At 42.4% G+C, this 17487-nt stretch overlaps 1 protein-coding gene across 4 annotated transcripts in view; it reads left to right on the top strand.

The window, feature by feature from the left end:
* LOC132888128 (granule associated Rac and RHOG effector protein 1-like) overlaps nucleotides 1-17487 on the top strand; it is a 140108-nt gene that overhangs the window by 65539 nt on the left and 57082 nt on the right. For all 4 annotated transcript variants that reach the window (XM_060924142.1, XM_060924143.1, XM_060924144.1 and 1 more), the window contains exon 2: nucleotides 9590-11012. In XM_060924142.1, coding sequence (XP_060780125.1) covers nucleotides 10497-11012 — 516 coding nt within the window. In that variant the 5' untranslated portion in view covers nucleotides 9590-10496. The remainder of the gene's footprint in view (nucleotides 1-9589; nucleotides 11013-17487) is intronic.

The following is a 17487-nucleotide window of genomic DNA, read 5'->3' as shown; positions in this document are numbered from 1 at the left end:
CTGACCTTGTACGTAACCCATGTCAAATCTCACGAGAGCAGCCGCGACAAGTAAACAACTAAACAACATGGCGCCTCAGTCTGGAGAACGCCAATTCGGATTGTTTTTGCACCGTCTGGCGGTGTATCTACTATGATTGGAATATTTTTGGAGTATTTGATGATCAGACACATTGTCACATGGTGTTGCTGGGATGTTTTCACGGAGAAAAGATCGTTTTGAGAAAGATTGCATGTTGTGCAGTAGCATATAAGTGCATGGCCTAAAGGCCTCTGCATGCTCTTGCGACAAGGCTTTCGCAGATGGCTTTTCGCAGATAGTTGTAATTTATTGTTGAGCGGGGAGTATAGGCGTGCGCGATGTTATTCACCGGCACAACGCAAGGGGGCGCGAAGTCGCTAGGAGTAGTTGGTGGGTGTGGTTAGTGGAGTGTTTATCCTCCGGTTACTTATGACTAGAACTTTTTTTTTTTATAATGACTAGAACTGGAGTCGTATAGATGTACGTACTTCCTCAATCAACCGCTCTTCGTGCTGCTCCATCTTCGCTCGTGTTTTTAAAAATGCCGGTCGTGAAAACAAAACAAACCGGGAAAGTAGTGAAGCGGAAGTGCGTGTACAGCGGATGTAGAGTGGACCAATCAGAGCCCTCTTGTCTGCGAGGCTTCTGCGGTGGTCACAATTTTTGGGAGGTGTGCGCAGAGCGTCTGCGAAGGTTGGGGGGCTACGCAGACACTATCTGCGACACCGTCTGCGAGGACTGGGTTGTCAGCATAAATTGGCCTTTAGTGTGACTTGGGGTTCAATCGGCATTTCGGTAAGAGGGCGCAGCGCCCCTGTTCCCCGGTTTAGACGAAAGCCTGTCAATGTCCCCAACATTGAAACCTGAAAGCTTTAGAAACTCTAACAGACCTTTACTTTTTAACAGTACGGTTTTGGGATTTTGCTGAGTTTACCTTCAACTGTCTGATATTTTTCAAAGTAATGAAGTGCGTAGGCAGGAAAATCACCGCGTTTTCTAAACGCACTCCTGAAAATTACTCATTAACTCGGGGAATTAAATTTGATCTTTTTGACATGTTAATCATTAGTGTACATGAAAGAAAAAGGCTTAAAAGTTATAACTTGTTTTAGTGGATATAAGTACTAATGCACTAGAATGCAGGGTTTTGTGTGTTTTGTTATTAAAATTTTTTCGGGAGACGTAGCCCCCCGACCCTGACACCCCCCCCCATATCTTAGTTTGACTTTCAAAAGTTCAGGATTTTTTTTTCTTTGCTCCACTTTCATCTCTACACTTGGCTGTCTTCAAAACAAAGTGTTCACTCTTGGACAGACTCAGGCTACGTTTACATTACGTCGAATCAGCGGATCATCAGATTAACGTTCTTAAAACGATTCGCGTTTACACTAAAACCGTTAGCCGTGCACACAGCAACACCAATACGCGGATACGCTCGGCTCCGCAGGCATCCTGCGCTCCAAATCACTCCGCCCTGAACAGCGAGTGCCCTCTGGAGGGTGCGCACTCCGGCCCTGCGCAGCTCACAGAGCACGCGAGTGAAGTGCACAAGCCACGATTCGGGACTGAGCCGCTGTGTGTGTGATCCCAGCGCAGATCACTTACTACTTGCAAGTGGAAGGATGGCAAGCCTAAAGACAATCATAACTACACAATGGGCAGTATTTGCATCAGTATTTGCAGTATTTTCATACTTTTATACTCTTTAATGAAAGGTGATACAAGGCGGAAGTCCGCGCCGTTTTTCAGCAGTCGCGTCACATGACCAACGCCAGCGAATCAGGAAGGTGGATGTCACAGTGACGTTGTCCAATGACGACGCCAGCTAGAGCTCAGCACAGCGTATCTGCGTATTCTCAATGTTTACACAGCACCGGAGCTGACACGATCTAGATTGAATACGTGGACGCTGGCGGATTCCCGTTTCCCGGCTTTTCCAGGTGGTTTAATGTAAACGGACAGTGCATCTGCAAAGAAAACGAGACAGATACGGTCTAATGTAAACGTAGCCTCAGTGAGGCTGTAAAAAGTAAAAACCAACCTAACTAACTTTCTGTTAACATTCTGCAGTTGTCAAGTGCATTACGTTACATCAGCGTGTTGTCTAGAAATGGAGAGAAGGGTGTCTGATGGCCAAGCGAAGAACTGCTGGGGGGTCCGGGGGCATGGTCCTCTAGGAAAATTTGAAATATTGAAGCAAATTTGTGGCCCTCTGGTGCATGAAAAAGCAGTTGTGAGAAGCTCAAGGTGTTTTAGGTAGTGAATTTCTGAAGAAGGAATCAGCTGACTCAAATAATTTCAGGAAAATTCTTTCTAGTGCATGTAGCCTTTGTGCCTGATTTTGCAATGCCCAGTCCTGATTAGTATGCTGTGGTAAATCGGTAATGGATTTCCCAACCACACAAGCTAACCTTTCAATATGTACATATTGAGCATGTGTAAATATTAGAGATTTCACACACGCCTCAGATGAGGTTGCATGAAAAGTCCCTCAAATGAGAAGTCCTCAATGGCTATCTTGGCGTAGCTTAGATGAGCAAGGCGGTCCAATGTCCAGACGCTAAGTTGTTTGCGGAGGCTAACCTTTATTCTGTTGCGACAGCTGAACCTGGGTGTAGTACGAAACAAGGACTATGGTTGGTTGCCGTGCTGCGCGTTGGCCAATGGGAGCGCGCCGTCGGTTCTGAGCAGCAAATCACGTCCCGCCTCAGAAGTAAGGCGGAGCAAACATTGGACCGGAGAGAAACACACGTAGGATGCAGAGTTACTGTGTGGTTCGGGGTCCCCATTCGTCTACTGGCATTTGTTTTGATCTGCCAGTGCTTGTTTTTGTTTCATCATAATTTTCCCTAATAGGAATTTTGAAGCCCGTCCTCGTATTGGTCGTTGAAAAGACGGGTCTCTAGAGGCAGATTCTACCATAACAGAGGCCAGTTAAGTCCCATCTCTTTAAATTGCTGAATTGATTATTTTGATCATTCTATTAAGTTTTTCTAGTAGCATTTGGGGTCTTGGACATTCACAGTAAATTTTAGGACAGTAGTCCTGGTAACTAACGCTACGTTCACACTGCAAGGCTTAATGCTCAATTCCGATTTTTTTGTGAAATCCGATTTTTTTGTGAGGTCGTTCACATTAACAAATATATGCGACTTGTATGTGATCCTCAGTATGAACGAAAAGCGACCTAAAAGTGTTCCGCATGCGCATTGCAGGATACGACGACGTCACACGCAGTGAGCACGGCCAGTGTTTACGGAAGTAAAACCGCCCGGTTGCGGTATGACCCATCCAATCTAGCTTGAATAGCTGCATCCCCCCAAATGGAAATCAGCTCCCTAACCTCTGCGTCCTTCCATTGAGAAGATTCAGAACCTTCACAGCCCGAAGCGTCCCTCGCATTGATGTCATGCGCAGGGGCGCAGATACGTTTTTTGAACTGGGAGGGACAAAAAACTGGGGGGGGACAAAGCTGCCAGCAAACCAACCCCAACCCCGATATGCCTGTCAAACTTGTTGTTAGTAACCATAGCAACCAAGCTCGAGCTCGCAACCTGTGCAGTCTGCGCAGCTCAACCAACCGAATATCAGTCTGTTTTATGTGAGTTGTTGCAACTATGTATACACTGCTGTGCACCTCAATAAACCGAATGGTAATTAGTCTTTTGATTTTTCCGTGAGGTTTGCCTTATGCAAAGAAAGACAGCATAGACGTTTTTTCCTCCCTATAAGTGGGGGGGACCGAGCGAGGTGAATTTAAATCTGGGTGGGACGAGTCCCACCCTCTATCTGCGCCCGTGATTATGTGCCATGTTGTTGTAACTTTTTTTGAGAGACCCGCCGCCTACTTCAGCGCAGAATAGTGACGTTTGTGGCTTGTTGATGACGTGTAAGTCGGATGAATGCGACCTGGCGGTTCAGACTGAAGTCGCATATGAAAAGATCGGATAGGAATCGGAATTAGGACCACATATCCAAACGGCCTGGGTCGGATTTGAAAAAATCGGATCCGTGTCGTTCATATTGTCAATAAAAGATCGGATACAGGTCACATATGGGCGAAAAGATCGGATTTGAGTCACTTCAGCCTGCAGAGTGAACGTAGCCTAATTAATAAAAGCCTGACATGACCGACATGGTAAATGACAATAGAAACACATCGGTTTCTATCATCAAAATCTGACAGACAAACTAACGTCTACCATCATATTCTGACAGACACTCTAGATGACAATAGCAACAAAACTGTTTCTTACATTATTAATCTGACAAATTTAGTAATAATATTAAATACCTCATCACTAGAACCAAATAAAATAAAATTTATTTTCAAAATTGAAATATCATCAATAATTGTCAGAACAGTGACGATAGACACGACTGGGTCACTTTCGCGGGGAAATAACACATTGAAATGGCCTGTCGGCTGAAAGGGTCGCAAGCGGCTCTGATTTATCTCAACTTGCGATAGTTTTCCTCCAGAAAATTTTAAATACGAATGCACAAATATATTCTCAATGTTTCTATTGTCAAAAATTTCTATCGTCAGGATAGCTGACTGAAAATCTTACCTTGATTTATTTGATGAAATCTAGCTGTCAGAACTCCAAGTCTTGCCCGGAAGTAAATGTCTGCTGTCACAAAAATCACGCGCAGTAGAATTTCCTCTTTGCGTCAGTCAACATGTGCGTGGTGAGGGCTTGAATTTCGCTATCGTCAGGTGCATTTGACTGACAGACTGACGATAGCATTTTTTAAAAATAACTGTGGGCTTCTCTCGTGAACGAAATAGTTTTTTCGCTGTTAATCTATTTCAACTCTATCTGTCGACACCCAAAAATGATAAAGCCTACTTCCACACGATAACTACCAAAGATCCATAACGGCCGAGTCTATCGTCAGGTCATCTGACAGAAATTCACTGACGATAGCAACAGAGATAATGAAAGGGATTTTTAAAATGGGAGTTATGTCTGTCAGATATGTCAAAGAAATAGAACTTTATTCTTTAAAAATCTTTTATTGATATACTCGGTGTATTTTTAAATGACGTGCTGTTTTAGAAGACCGAATACCATATTTTCAATCTTGAAAATATTACCTCACTGAAAAAAGGACAAGAAAAATTTCTTATTTTGTGGGCAAGTGGTTAATGGATCCAGTTACGGTAGAATCTGCCTAGATAACACGGAGCATTACGTTACGTTAATGGCATTTAGCAGACACTTTTATCCAGAGTAACGTACAACATACTTGGAGCAGTTGGAGGTTAGGTGTCTTGCCTAGGTCAAGGGCACTTCAGCCATTCTTGCTCGTTCAGGGAATCGAACTGGTGACCTTTTGATCCCAAAACTGCTTCTCTAACCATTAGGTCATGGCTTCCCTGGCCTATTATATCCTGTCCTGAGGTGTGGTGCTTTATCTTTTAGTATTAATACACTCCAGGAAGTGCATACTCTTTTCCTGTCATCAAAGTTTAAAGCACACAACAATAAAATATAGACAATGCTATGGTCATGTGAATTATGAATGATCGAGTGCTCTCGCAGCCGCGCCCCCGACAGCACGGACCAGAGCCGTGAGTTTGTATTAAAATAAGGTGCGTGGGATTTATTTATTTATTTTTGTGACTCTATATTTTGAAGACACCCCCACCTCTGTGCTGTATGCATTGCTTATCACATGCAAATCAATCATAATTACTACACATGTCCTACAGCAACATTTACGTCATTGATAAATATCCAGAAATGATCTCGTCTGAATAGTACTTTGGACAGGAAGATGATCAAGAGTGCATATTAGAATACAAGGCTACGCCCAGATACTTTGGACGGGAAGATGGCAATCAAGTGCGCTTATCTCGGATGCGTATTCATACATGTCAACCTTTGGTCAATCAAACCTGTATAACCAACCTCCAAAATCCGTATTTCCCTTATAAAATCCGTATAAGATGCAAATTAAAATAATTTGCCTAAAATTTGAATGATAATTAACAATGATGTATCCCAGTTACTTTTTATTCAATATTAATAACAATAAACCTTCAGAATGAATACAAAGCTCCAGTGTTCGACAAAAACAGTGTTATCAGCGTAGTTACGAAGGAAATACTTCGTTGTTTGGAGACAGGTTTCACCGAGCGGCTATTATGCACGAGACTTCATATTAGCCGGAAAATCTGTTCGTAAAATTACGTTATGACCAAATAAAATGAAAAGTATTTTTCCAGTCTCACCTGTGAAAGGTAATCCCATGTGATCTCGTTTGGACGGTAAACCTGTTGGTACAGTTAAACGCAGCACATGAATGAGGCATCTTTATTCTCGGCTACTGTCTAGACGCTATAGAGGATTTCGACGTGACGTCACAGGTGACGTGACGCCCCGGTGTCCGCCATTTTGAAGGTCAAGCTAGCTAATGTCAACAACAGTAGCTAGTATGTTACTGTAGCAATGTTTACGTTCAGTCATTTGGATGACTGTTAAAACCTTTCAGTCTCAAGTTTTTCCTTTACTGTATTTACTAGTTTACTGAGCTAGCTAGCTCGGGCAGGCTGGGAGCGAGCGCGCTAGCTCCCAGCCTGCCCGAGCTAGCGCGCTCGCTCCCAGCCTGCCCGAGCGCGCTAGCTCAGTAAACTAGTAAATACAGTAAAGGAAAAACTTATAATGGGCCATGTCTCAACAGACTAAGAAGTTATTTCAATGACATTTAATAACATTTTGTTTATCCTGAGGACCGAAAGTAAATGAAAATGTGAACAAACCTTAGCTGTCAGTGAACAGTCCTGGTGGAAGCAGGTAAACGTCGTTCTCTAAGCCTGCTAACCTCAATTTTTGCAAATACCTCTCCCTCTGCTCGCCCTGTAAATGCCCTACGTCGCTGGATAGTGAAGGTGTTTTCTGCATCTCGCTCCTTTTTCTTTTATGTTTTTTCCCTGGTATTTCCCACACGCCTGACTGCAGGTCAGGAAGATCACCCACGCTGCACCGCTGCAAAGCCAAAAAACGATAGCCTGGTAACGTGTACGGATCACGTACACCAGCATCATTGATTTTCTGGTGATATCGCTTCTTACTCGCGTCATCTAGGCCAGATAAAATACTCGACAATGAGACTTCGTCATGATCAACAGTGTATCGCTACCGGTAGTCGCCATATTTGTGACCGTCAAAATGGCTCCGGCTACTTGTTGACATGGCGACGGTCACGTGGGTCGAAAACCTCTATACCAGAGACGGGTGAAGAATCTCCACTTTGCCACATCCAATGTGGCGGCGAGGATGACGTATGATTCTACGCAGAAGACGGCGTCTATGTTTATATGTCTATGACTTCACGGTTGGCGGGATTCTCGCAATGCGGTGTGCGCATGATCAAAAGTGGAACGAAGTCTCGCTAGCACAAGATAACGCGCGATTTCATAAGACTCTTTACTGGCTGTCTGTGGTGTACAGTACGGTTTGTAAATGTTATGCGCTCTTTTATCATCGTGGGAATTGATTATAGCTCTAAATATTGAAGTTTTTTTAAAGAATCCGTATAACTTTATTTATACGCCCGTATACTACGTTTATTGAATCAAATCCGTATAAAATACGGACATTCCGTATAGGTTGACATGTATGCGTATTGTGAAATAATTTATCATGATCATCGCCTAGTTTGCGCTTGAACAACAAAAAAAAAAAACCTTCAAACCTTGGTGTATTATAGGTTTCGAAAGCGGTGCTGTGTGAGAGCTGTAAAAATGATCATTTCTGCTGTTCAGATATTATACTTGAGCCTTTTTGGAGAGAAGGGGGGAGCTGGAACATTTTGTGCTGGCCAATAGAGAAAGCACATTTCCAGACTCGTGGTGCTAAAAGTTCTGGTACTTTGTCTATAGGAAGAAGAAAGCAGTGGGATTTCACTAAGGCTCAGTGTCGTGAGAACCACTGCTCAACCTTTCACCTCGTGAGCTCAGCTGTAGGCTTGAATCATTTCCCGTCTCCGTTTTGGATAAAAGCATCTGCCGCATGAATAAATGTAAATGTCGCCTTTTTCTATTTCCATGTATGCAAATTCGGCGCTGGTGGTTTTTTTTTTTTTTTTTTTTTTTGGTGCTGGGATGTCAGAGTGGCAGTGGTGGAAATGGGTTGAATGGTGGTATTGATTCTCTGTGTACAGATCATCAGTGTGTCTGAACAATGGGACACTTTGGTTCGGTCTCGAAGCGGCTCCGTGTCCTGATATGTCGTGTGTGTCGTGGGTTTCTGAAGCAAAGCATCTAGCACAGCCTGGACCAGGAAATGACGTCATGTTTCTATGGTTACTCAAGTCTTAGGCTCCCCCCCCCCCCCCCCCCCCCAAAAAAAAAGCCAGTGCAAGGTTTGTAATGACCTTTGACCTGAATGAGTTTTATTGGAGCTATGCTTTGAATGCCAGCATTGCTTTATTAAACAATATACATTACTGAATATTAGGGCTGTAACGATACACCCAACTCACGATTCGATTTGTATCGCGATTTTTGACCCACGATTCGATACACCCACGATTTTTTTTAAAATGTATTTTTAAAGTAGTAAATTTGACTTATTAACATTTACTTACTTACATTAACTATTTAATAACAAATAATTCAGACCACTGCAGAGAATGAGTAATCTGTATGCAAAAATGAACAAATGTATATCCAAAGACTGTTTTATTTCTCAAAATAATACTGTTGAGCCGGAAGCTCTGTTTTTTTTCAGTTCTGAAAGTCATTTTTCCAAATCGTGTAAATCCGTTAAGATTTTTTTTGGGGGGTGGCTCTCTCACTGTCTCACTCTCATAGGGCCAATGATTTTCTGTGATCGCGGAAAACAGATGGAAATTACGGAATTTTTATGGTGAAACATTGCTCGCGTGTCAAAATGTAACTGCCGCAGAAGGCTTCCGCCCAAGCAGACATGCCTTCAGTGTTGCCAGATATTGCTAACGTTTTCCACATATGTTCAAAACCAGCCAAAAAGCACCTAAACCCGCCCAATCTGGCAACACTGCATGCCTTTCCGGTCAAGTGATTGTGATTGGCTTGTGGCACACCTAGCCAGCCAATGAGCTGCTTGTTTACAGATTCGCTCCCCGCGTCGCAACCAGAATGGCAGCCACTTAAAAGAAATGAACGCTCTGCCAGTGGCGAGTGTGGACGTTGCGTGACTCGCAGAAGATTGTCGCAGGTCGGCGAAAAAACGACTTACTAATAGATGTAAAAAAATAAAAGTAATTTAAGTAAGTTTAAAATGTAATTTAAATAAAAAGTAAAGTATTCATAAATTGAAGTTTGGAAGCGCCTCTGTTTTTGGGCTGAGGAGAAGTTTGAAAGGGTGTACCGCGATTCTGCCTTCTTGTATCGCGACACGGATCGTGGCTCTGCGTATCGCGATTTCGATACGCATATTGTTACAGCCCTACTGAATATCATTGTGTGTGTAAGAGAAATGGTGTGAATGTTGGCGCATATTTCCTGTGATATCATTTTGACACTCTCTCTCTCTCTCTCTCTCTCTCTCTCTCTCTCTCTCTCTCTCTCACTCAGGAAGTGACCGTGAGGCCTTAGACACGCTGTGCTTTGTGTCGCTTTCCCGGAGAATACGAAATCTGCGAACACACATGCTTCCTTTGAAGATAAACTACCTCCGGGGCATTGGGGAGGAATTCTAGACGGGATCTGGATGAGTTTCCCAGCAGCAGCAGCGGTGTGTCGTCTCTCTGACAGACTGGATCTGTCAGCCTCCTAGTCTTCAGTCTGTGCCAAGGCTCCATCATCCTGTAGCTGGACATTCGCTTTTTCACTTTCCTTACTGTTGACCAGTGGACCGTTACTATTCTCATAATCATACTGTGGGATTGGTTTTTTTTGTTTTGTTTTGTTTTTTCTTCTGACACCTTTTTAAAAGTTTTCTATTTTTTATTAGAGGTCTATATATACACAAAAAAGGAAACACATTATAAAGCTATAAGGTTTTTTTTTTTTCCCCTCCACTTCCGTTTGAAGGATATATTATGCACTTTTTTCAGGATTTATGGTTACTTGTGGTGTAAGGATAGAGATTTTATCTTTAACTCGATTACAAAAAATAATATAGCATTGATCCTGTATTTTGTTTATGGTTGGATTATTATTTTTTTTTCTTTCCCCTCCACGTTGTGAGCTACAGCAGTGCTGCACGTCTCATTCAGACGTCAAACTAACGTGACTTTGCTTCCCTCTCTCTTTATCACTTCTCCGCCACAATAAGGAATACTGACATGACAGGATATCTCTGGCTCATGGAGCATTTAAGCTATCAATTTACTTGAGGGGAAAAAAAAAAAAAGTTTCCGAGGCTTTACATCCAGGCCGAGATCATTATCGATTTCCAAATCAAAATAAAGGCAAACGGAGAAAGTCTTTGTCGAGCCTGTGGTGGGAAAAGGGCACTTCCTGGCCGTGTCCACTACTTATGTATTGTTGCAGCGCGCAAGAAAGTAAAATGGACTACAAGCGACGCTTCTTGCTTGGCGGGTCCAAGCAGAAAGCGCAGCAGCAGCAGCACCAGCAATACCCGCTGCCCGAGCTGAGCCGAGCCCTTAGTGCCCCTCTCGGGACTTCCTGCTCCACCCCGACCCCGCTGGCACCTGTAGGCTCCACCCTTTCCACTTGCCATGATGTTTCAGGCACAGGCAACGCCACAACCGCAATTGCTGACATCCAGCAAGGGATCTCGAAGTACCTGGATGCTCTGAACGTCTTCTGCCGCGCCAGCGCCTTCTTGACTGACCTCTTCGGCAGCGTGTTTCGCAACTCGCGCTACTCCAAAGCTGCCATGCAGCTCAAGGACGTGCAGGAGCATGTGATGGAGGCGGCCGGCCGCCTCACGGCAGCCATAAAGCCCGAAATCGCCAAGATGCTGATGGAGCTCAGTGCCGGTGCTGCCACCTTCAAAGACCAGAACGACTTCAGCCTTCAGGACGTGGAGGTACGATGCAGGGAGTAAACAGCATTTATTTTATATAGTGTGATCCTAATTATGCTGATGAAATTAAACTCGTTGGGTCAAAAAGAGCCAACAGAACAGCTTCAGCACATCCTAGACATCTCCAGGAACTCGACTGGAGCAAAAAAGCCCTCTAATTCTTCGATAACGTTCGCTTCTGTGTCACTATAAAGTCCCAGTGTACATTGGGTTGCGTGATGTCTGGCGTTACAGGCTCACTCGAGCATTTAAATCCACTTAAATCTGGTCTTTTCGTTTCAGTTCAGGATGCGTTCCCGGTAGAAATGATGAATCAACTTTTGACCTGTCGACTGGGACACTTCTCGAAAGTATAGCTGCTTTTTTTTTTTTTTAAAGCACTGCCGTTATTTGCTGAGTAAACACACTGACTGGAGAGAACAGGGAAATAAGTTCTGCTTATCATTTTGAAAGTTATTTCCATTTATGTGCAATATCGTCAGACACTCATGATTTTGAGTAATGTCTGCGAGGGCTGTTCTCCTTTGTTAACATGACCATCTTTTTCCAAACATGAACTACTTTTAATGCTGATGTTGCAGCATATCTCTGATATATGATGATTCAGTAGGATTTGATTTATAACGCACAATTGATGCACAGTAATTAATAATGCATGATGGCAGCAGAAATTAAAGCATGCACATCTCCTCAAAATCACAGTCCTTGGTATTTTTAAAGAATAAGTGTTCGAAAAACCTTTTTTCTGTATTGTTGGCGTTATTCCTACTTGTTTGTATCACATTACGCTGTCATTGCAGTCGTCCCAGCTTCAGCCGTCACCACTTCCCAGGCTACGTTTAAGCTGTGTTCACATATATACCGGTACGATAGTGGTATACCCTTTTCAGTCACGTGACCTTTGTAAACGCGACCGCCATTTTGGACATGTAGTGGACTTTGGTTCGAATCAGTTTGAATGCGAGGAAGGCGACAAACGAAAAACATAAAAGAAAAAGGAGCGAGATGCAGAAAGCACCTTCACTATCCAGCGACGTAGGGCATTTACAGGGCGAGCAGAGGGAGAGGTATTTGCAAAAATTGAGGTTAGCAGGCTTAGAGAACGACGTTTACCTGCTTCCACCAGGATTGTTCACTGACGTACGGAAGTACACGAAGCCCTCGTCTTTACCTGACTTCGGCCCACATGATCTGTATACCTATGTCGTTAAAAACCCATCGCCATACACAGGTATTGATCTGAAAGCGTATAAGAGTTTGGATGCCTACAAATATTTTGTGTCAGGCTGGGTAACATGCCTACATCAGCGGGTCGTCCCTGGAGCCGGTGGTCGCCATCTTATTACAGCTAATGTTTGTTCACATCTTCATTTACTTTCGGTCCTCAGGATAAACAAAATGTTATTAAATGTCATTGAAATAACTTCTTAGTCTGTTGAGACATGGCCCGTTATAAATTTGCTGTTACCAGGCAATGACCAAGAACTGTATTATTAGGGTCAGTGTCTGTGTTGTAGCAGTGTACTAGCTGTTAGCACTAGCTAATGTCAACAACATAGTAGCTAGCATGTTACTGTAGCAATGTTTACGTTCAGTCATTTGGATGACTGTTAAAACCTTTCAGTCTCAAGTTTTTCCTTTACTGTATTTACTAGCGTCCATGTTGGTTTGATGTCGCGTCGTAAAGGGGGAAGGAACTGGTTGTTGAAGACTACCCCAAGTTGACCATTTGGAATCTCAAGTTGAGGGGCGTTTGAGGGTTTTTACCGCTTGTAAGCAGGGAATTAGAAGGCGCCTCACAGCTACGTGTGAAGAAATAAAACGGACTGAAAGTTATCTTTTCATCCGAAACGACCCAATGCTTCTACTCCTAACATGGATGCATCATTAGCCTTTTAACTGCCAAGTTGAAGTGGTGTCATGTCAAGACGCATTTGAGAACATGATCATTTCGTGCTCGCCCAGTCTGAATATTTCCAAATATTTTGAGCGTTTATTTAAAAAAAAAAAAAGGCGTTTTGCCTTTGGTAGTCCTTTTTGGAGAAAATGTGCATCCTTGCTACACCACATACAATGGTCTTGGTTTCGCTTTGAAAAGATCAGTGTGAAGCCTAGGTCACAACCGGACGTACGATTTTTTTGGCCGTGCGATTTTTGGCGTTTCCCAAATCGCTGCGTTTTTTTTGTTTGTTTGTTTGTTTTTTGTTCGTGGAGAAAGACGCACGTTGGCTGTAAGTTTGTCTTGCAACCTGAAAAAAACGTAAGCGCTCATAGAGTTTGTTTGACATGACAAAGAACCTCTGCAGCCAGTCTACGGCTCGAAAATCAGCACGTCACACGCACGCCCTCCGTGTGTTTCTTGCGTTTTTTGCACGTAGACCGGGCGTAGGAGCACGTACAGCCGGTTGTGACCGAGGCATAAACTGGGTCAAGGGTGAATTTGAGTAGGGATGGCAAAAACTAAAAAAAACCAACCACCGAGCCTCATTAGCCGGTTAAAGTCGGTTAACCTATGAGTTTAACAGGGATGCAAACGGCGCGCCTTTTGGCGGATCCCGCCTTTTTCACGGCTCAATCGTGCAGATCCGATTTTTTTTTGGGGGGGGGGGCGTTGGAGTGTCTGAATAATTTCAACGGCATTTGCTTATTTAGTAATTTTAATACAGAATTTACTCTGATGAAATTATTCAGACACTCCAGCGCCCCCCCCAAAAAAAAAAAATCGGATCTGCACGATTCAGCCGTGAAAAAGTCGGTATCTGCGCCTTTAGTTTGTGTGGAGAGATATGATCTGCAATAACATGCATTGTTGGCTACAGACCGAAACATACTTTCAGAATGCACTGGCCAAGGCAGGACTAAACTCCATGTGCCTTCTAATAATAATTTAAAAAAAAAAAAAAGAATATTAATTTGTAAGTTAAAAAGCCTGTGTCTACACTTTTCTCTCGCCGAGTGGCAGCTGTTTTCAACTGGAGCGGGAGGGCGGGACATGACTGAATGGGTGTTTCTGATTTGTCAGCTGTCTTCAACTGGGGCGGGAGGGCGGGACATGACTGAATGGGTGTTTCTGATTTGTCAGCTGTCATCCTTACACCGCATGGCATGCCCCAAGCGTTTACAACACGGAATTCCAGGTTCTCCGCTCCAAAATCGGCAGCTTCAAAACGATGGATTTTTTTTTTTTTAACCGACAACCAAAAAAAAAATTAACAGGTTGACGTTGATTTGGTCAACCACCGGTCAAACGGTCATCGGTTAACATCCCTAAATTTGAGTGAAGACAGCACCGAGACCCAAAGCAGTCTTGTTGCTCATCGTTTGTAAGCAGCTTAAGGGTGTTAGCTACTGAAACGTTTTCTCAGAGCAGGAATTGTTTGAGACATTCGAAGTGTGAATAAATATTAGCTTATTTGTCCTTTTGTTCAAGTATCACTATCTGGCCGAGACTTTTCTCTGAAGCAAACATCAGGTTGCACAAACATGACATCTTTTGTAGATTTTGATTTGAAATCGTGTTCAGGGTGTAGAAAGTGCGATTCTGACTGGAATACAGTGGAAAAAAGCTTTAGAAAGATTTCTGGCGTGAATTTTAGACTGCGTTTTCTAGAAGCTTTAATCAGTTAGTGAATAAGTAGATTCCAGAGTGGCACGAGGGTGTGAGGTCTTAGTCTGGTGTCAAGAAAGGGACAAGCTCGGTGTTTGTTTTTTTTCTAATTTAGTTCTTTTTTGAGATCAAAACACTTTCCTAAACAGGCTTCGGTCTGACTTAATGGAAATTCAGTTTGAGTGCCTTATAAAGGAATTCTTCCTGTCGCTTGTCCAAAATATTTCAGCGGCGCAGTCTATTTTCCCCTCTCTCAGGCAACAGTAATCTCTCCTTCGTCTTGCCGGTCGTTCCTGAGGTTAGCCGTGCTCGTGTTTTCCCAGAGTCGGATCGAGCGAAGTTTAGCTCGTCAGCTTGAATGAGTTTAAAACGGTCTTTTATGATTGAAGGAGGACCATGCCTATGTGGATGTGGTTGTGCCCAGAGCAGGAAGGCCGCACGCCACAATCCGTAAAGCAGGTCATCTTGTGGTGAGGAGCAAGAGCCGCCTCAGAGCCAGCGAGACCTCAGCACTTCTTCGCTTCCTGCTGAAGTTTAAATGTAGATTTCTCACTGGAAACTAGAAAATTATTTAACTTTGTTTGTGAATTTTGGAAATTATGTAATCAAATCAGATAGACGTGCTCCCCCCCCCCCCCCCCCCCCCCCCCCAAGGTTTTTTTTTTTGACTGCTAATGTTGGAGTTGCTTTGTGCAACTGGAGAAAGTGTAAAAGTTTGCTAGTGTATGCTAGCTCACCGTGAACACATCTCATGCCATTTCCCTTCCTATAACTGCTATTAGGATGTAGCTTAAGTCCTATAATTCACTCAACATTATTATAGCACCAAATATACTTCCGAGTGTATACTAATTATCCCCCGCTGGCCGAAAGGCCCGAGGGGGGATTGTCGTAGCGATTTCCCTCCATCCGTCCTAGAAATCACCTTCTGAAATCAACTCCTCTCACAATTTTTGGAGGAATTTCACGAAACTTGGCAGGATTCTTTGTTATATGTCAGTAATACACACACACACACACACACACACACACACATATATAAAATATTAGTGCTGTCAAGCGATTTAAAATATTTAATCGCGATTAATGTCGCGACTGTCATAGTTAACTCGCGATTAATCGCAATTTAATCGCACATTTTTGTCCCATGAAAAACCATTGTAATTCTCTTATCAGCATAAAAAAGTGAATGGGCTTGCTTTGTACCAATGTTTGTTTGGTTTTTTTTTTTTTAATTGCAGAGCATAACACGTCTTGTCACAGCCCCTGACATCCATAACTTCCATATTAGATGAGAAAACCAAGGGATGAAAAATAAAGTGCATATCACTGTGAAAATAAAAAAATGTTTTATTTTACTCTTCATTAGTTTCTTTTGAAGAGAAGTATTTGCCATAAAAGAAGAAAAAAAACAGATAAAAATAAAAACATTCATCATACGTTCAAAAACGTTCATCATAGTGTGGCACTGTATTATCTAATTCTCACTGCTTATAACTCTACACCTCCCCGGTGGAGATGAGCTGGGAAACTGAAGACTGAAGGAACAGTATTGAAAAGTATTTTTCCAGTCTCACCTGTGAAAGGTAATCCCATGTGATCTCGTTTGGACGGTAAACCTGTTGGTACAGTTAAACGCAGCACATGAATGAGGCATCTTTATTCTCGGCTACTGTCTAGACGCTATACCAGAGACGGTTGAAGAATCTCCACTTTGCCCCATCCGATATGGCGGCGAGGATGTTTATGCCTTTCTCCATCACTCACACGTACTCTTATTGAAGCAGCGCGCGACAAGCCTCAACAGGAACTACGGGTGACTCGCAGGGCCAAATTAGAATTTGCGTTAACGGCACTATTTTTTTTTTTTTTTTTTTTAATCGCGTTAAATTGAGATCGCGTTATCGCGTTAACTTTGACAGCACTATATATATATATGAGTGATTCCACGCTTATGGGTACTGAAATGGGGACATGAACTTATTTTTAAAAATTCAGCTAAAACCATTTCTTTTTTTACCATCAGGTCACAAAACATGTAATCTTTAATGAATGATATGTTAAAAGATAACTTTAATTTTCTGAGATGTAATAAAAACATATTTATATGCCAAAGTCAGAACGTAACAGAAGTGTTGTGGACATATATATTCTCAATTTTAACAATGTAGAATTACTTTTTGAAACATAGGAAGGTGATATTTTAGCAAATATAATTAATAAACATGTGTAGTAGAATAAACATACACATTCTTTCAATAAGATTAACATGGTATATAGCTAGATTGTAATTAATTTGTAACAGACGCGAGATGGACAATCGTAACAGAAGTAATGGAACAGACATCATTTTGGAACTCATAGGCTTGACTTTGGCATATAAATGTTTTTATTACATCTCAGAAAATTAAAGTTATATTTTAACATATCATTCATTAAAGATTACATGTTTTGTGACCTGATGGTAAAAAAAGAAATGGTTTTTGGTGAATAAGTTCATGTCCCCATTTCAGTACCCATAAGCGTGGAATCTCTCTCTCTCTCTCTCTCTCTCTCTCTATATATATATATATATATATATATATATATATATATATATATATATATATATATATATATATATATTAGTGCTGTCAAAGTTAACGCGATCTCAATTTAACGCAATTTTAAAAAAATAGTGCCGTTAATGCAAATTCTAATTTGGCCCTGCGAGTCACCCGTAGTTCCTGTTGAGGCTTGTCGCGCGCTGCTTCAATAAGAGTACGTGTGAGTGATGGAGAAAGGCATAAACATCCTCGCCGCCATATCGGATGGGGCAAAGTGGAGATTCTTCAACCGTCTCTGGTATAGCGTCTAGACAGTAGCCGAGAA

Source organism: Neoarius graeffei, chromosome 6 (genome assembly GCF_027579695.1).
Source record: "Neoarius graeffei isolate fNeoGra1 chromosome 6, fNeoGra1.pri, whole genome shotgun sequence".
In the NCBI taxonomy this organism is placed as follows: domain Eukaryota; kingdom Metazoa; phylum Chordata; class Actinopteri; order Siluriformes; family Ariidae; genus Neoarius; species Neoarius graeffei.
The sequence above is the reverse complement of the archived record's forward strand: the minus strand, read 5'-3'. Positions and strand labels throughout refer to the sequence as shown.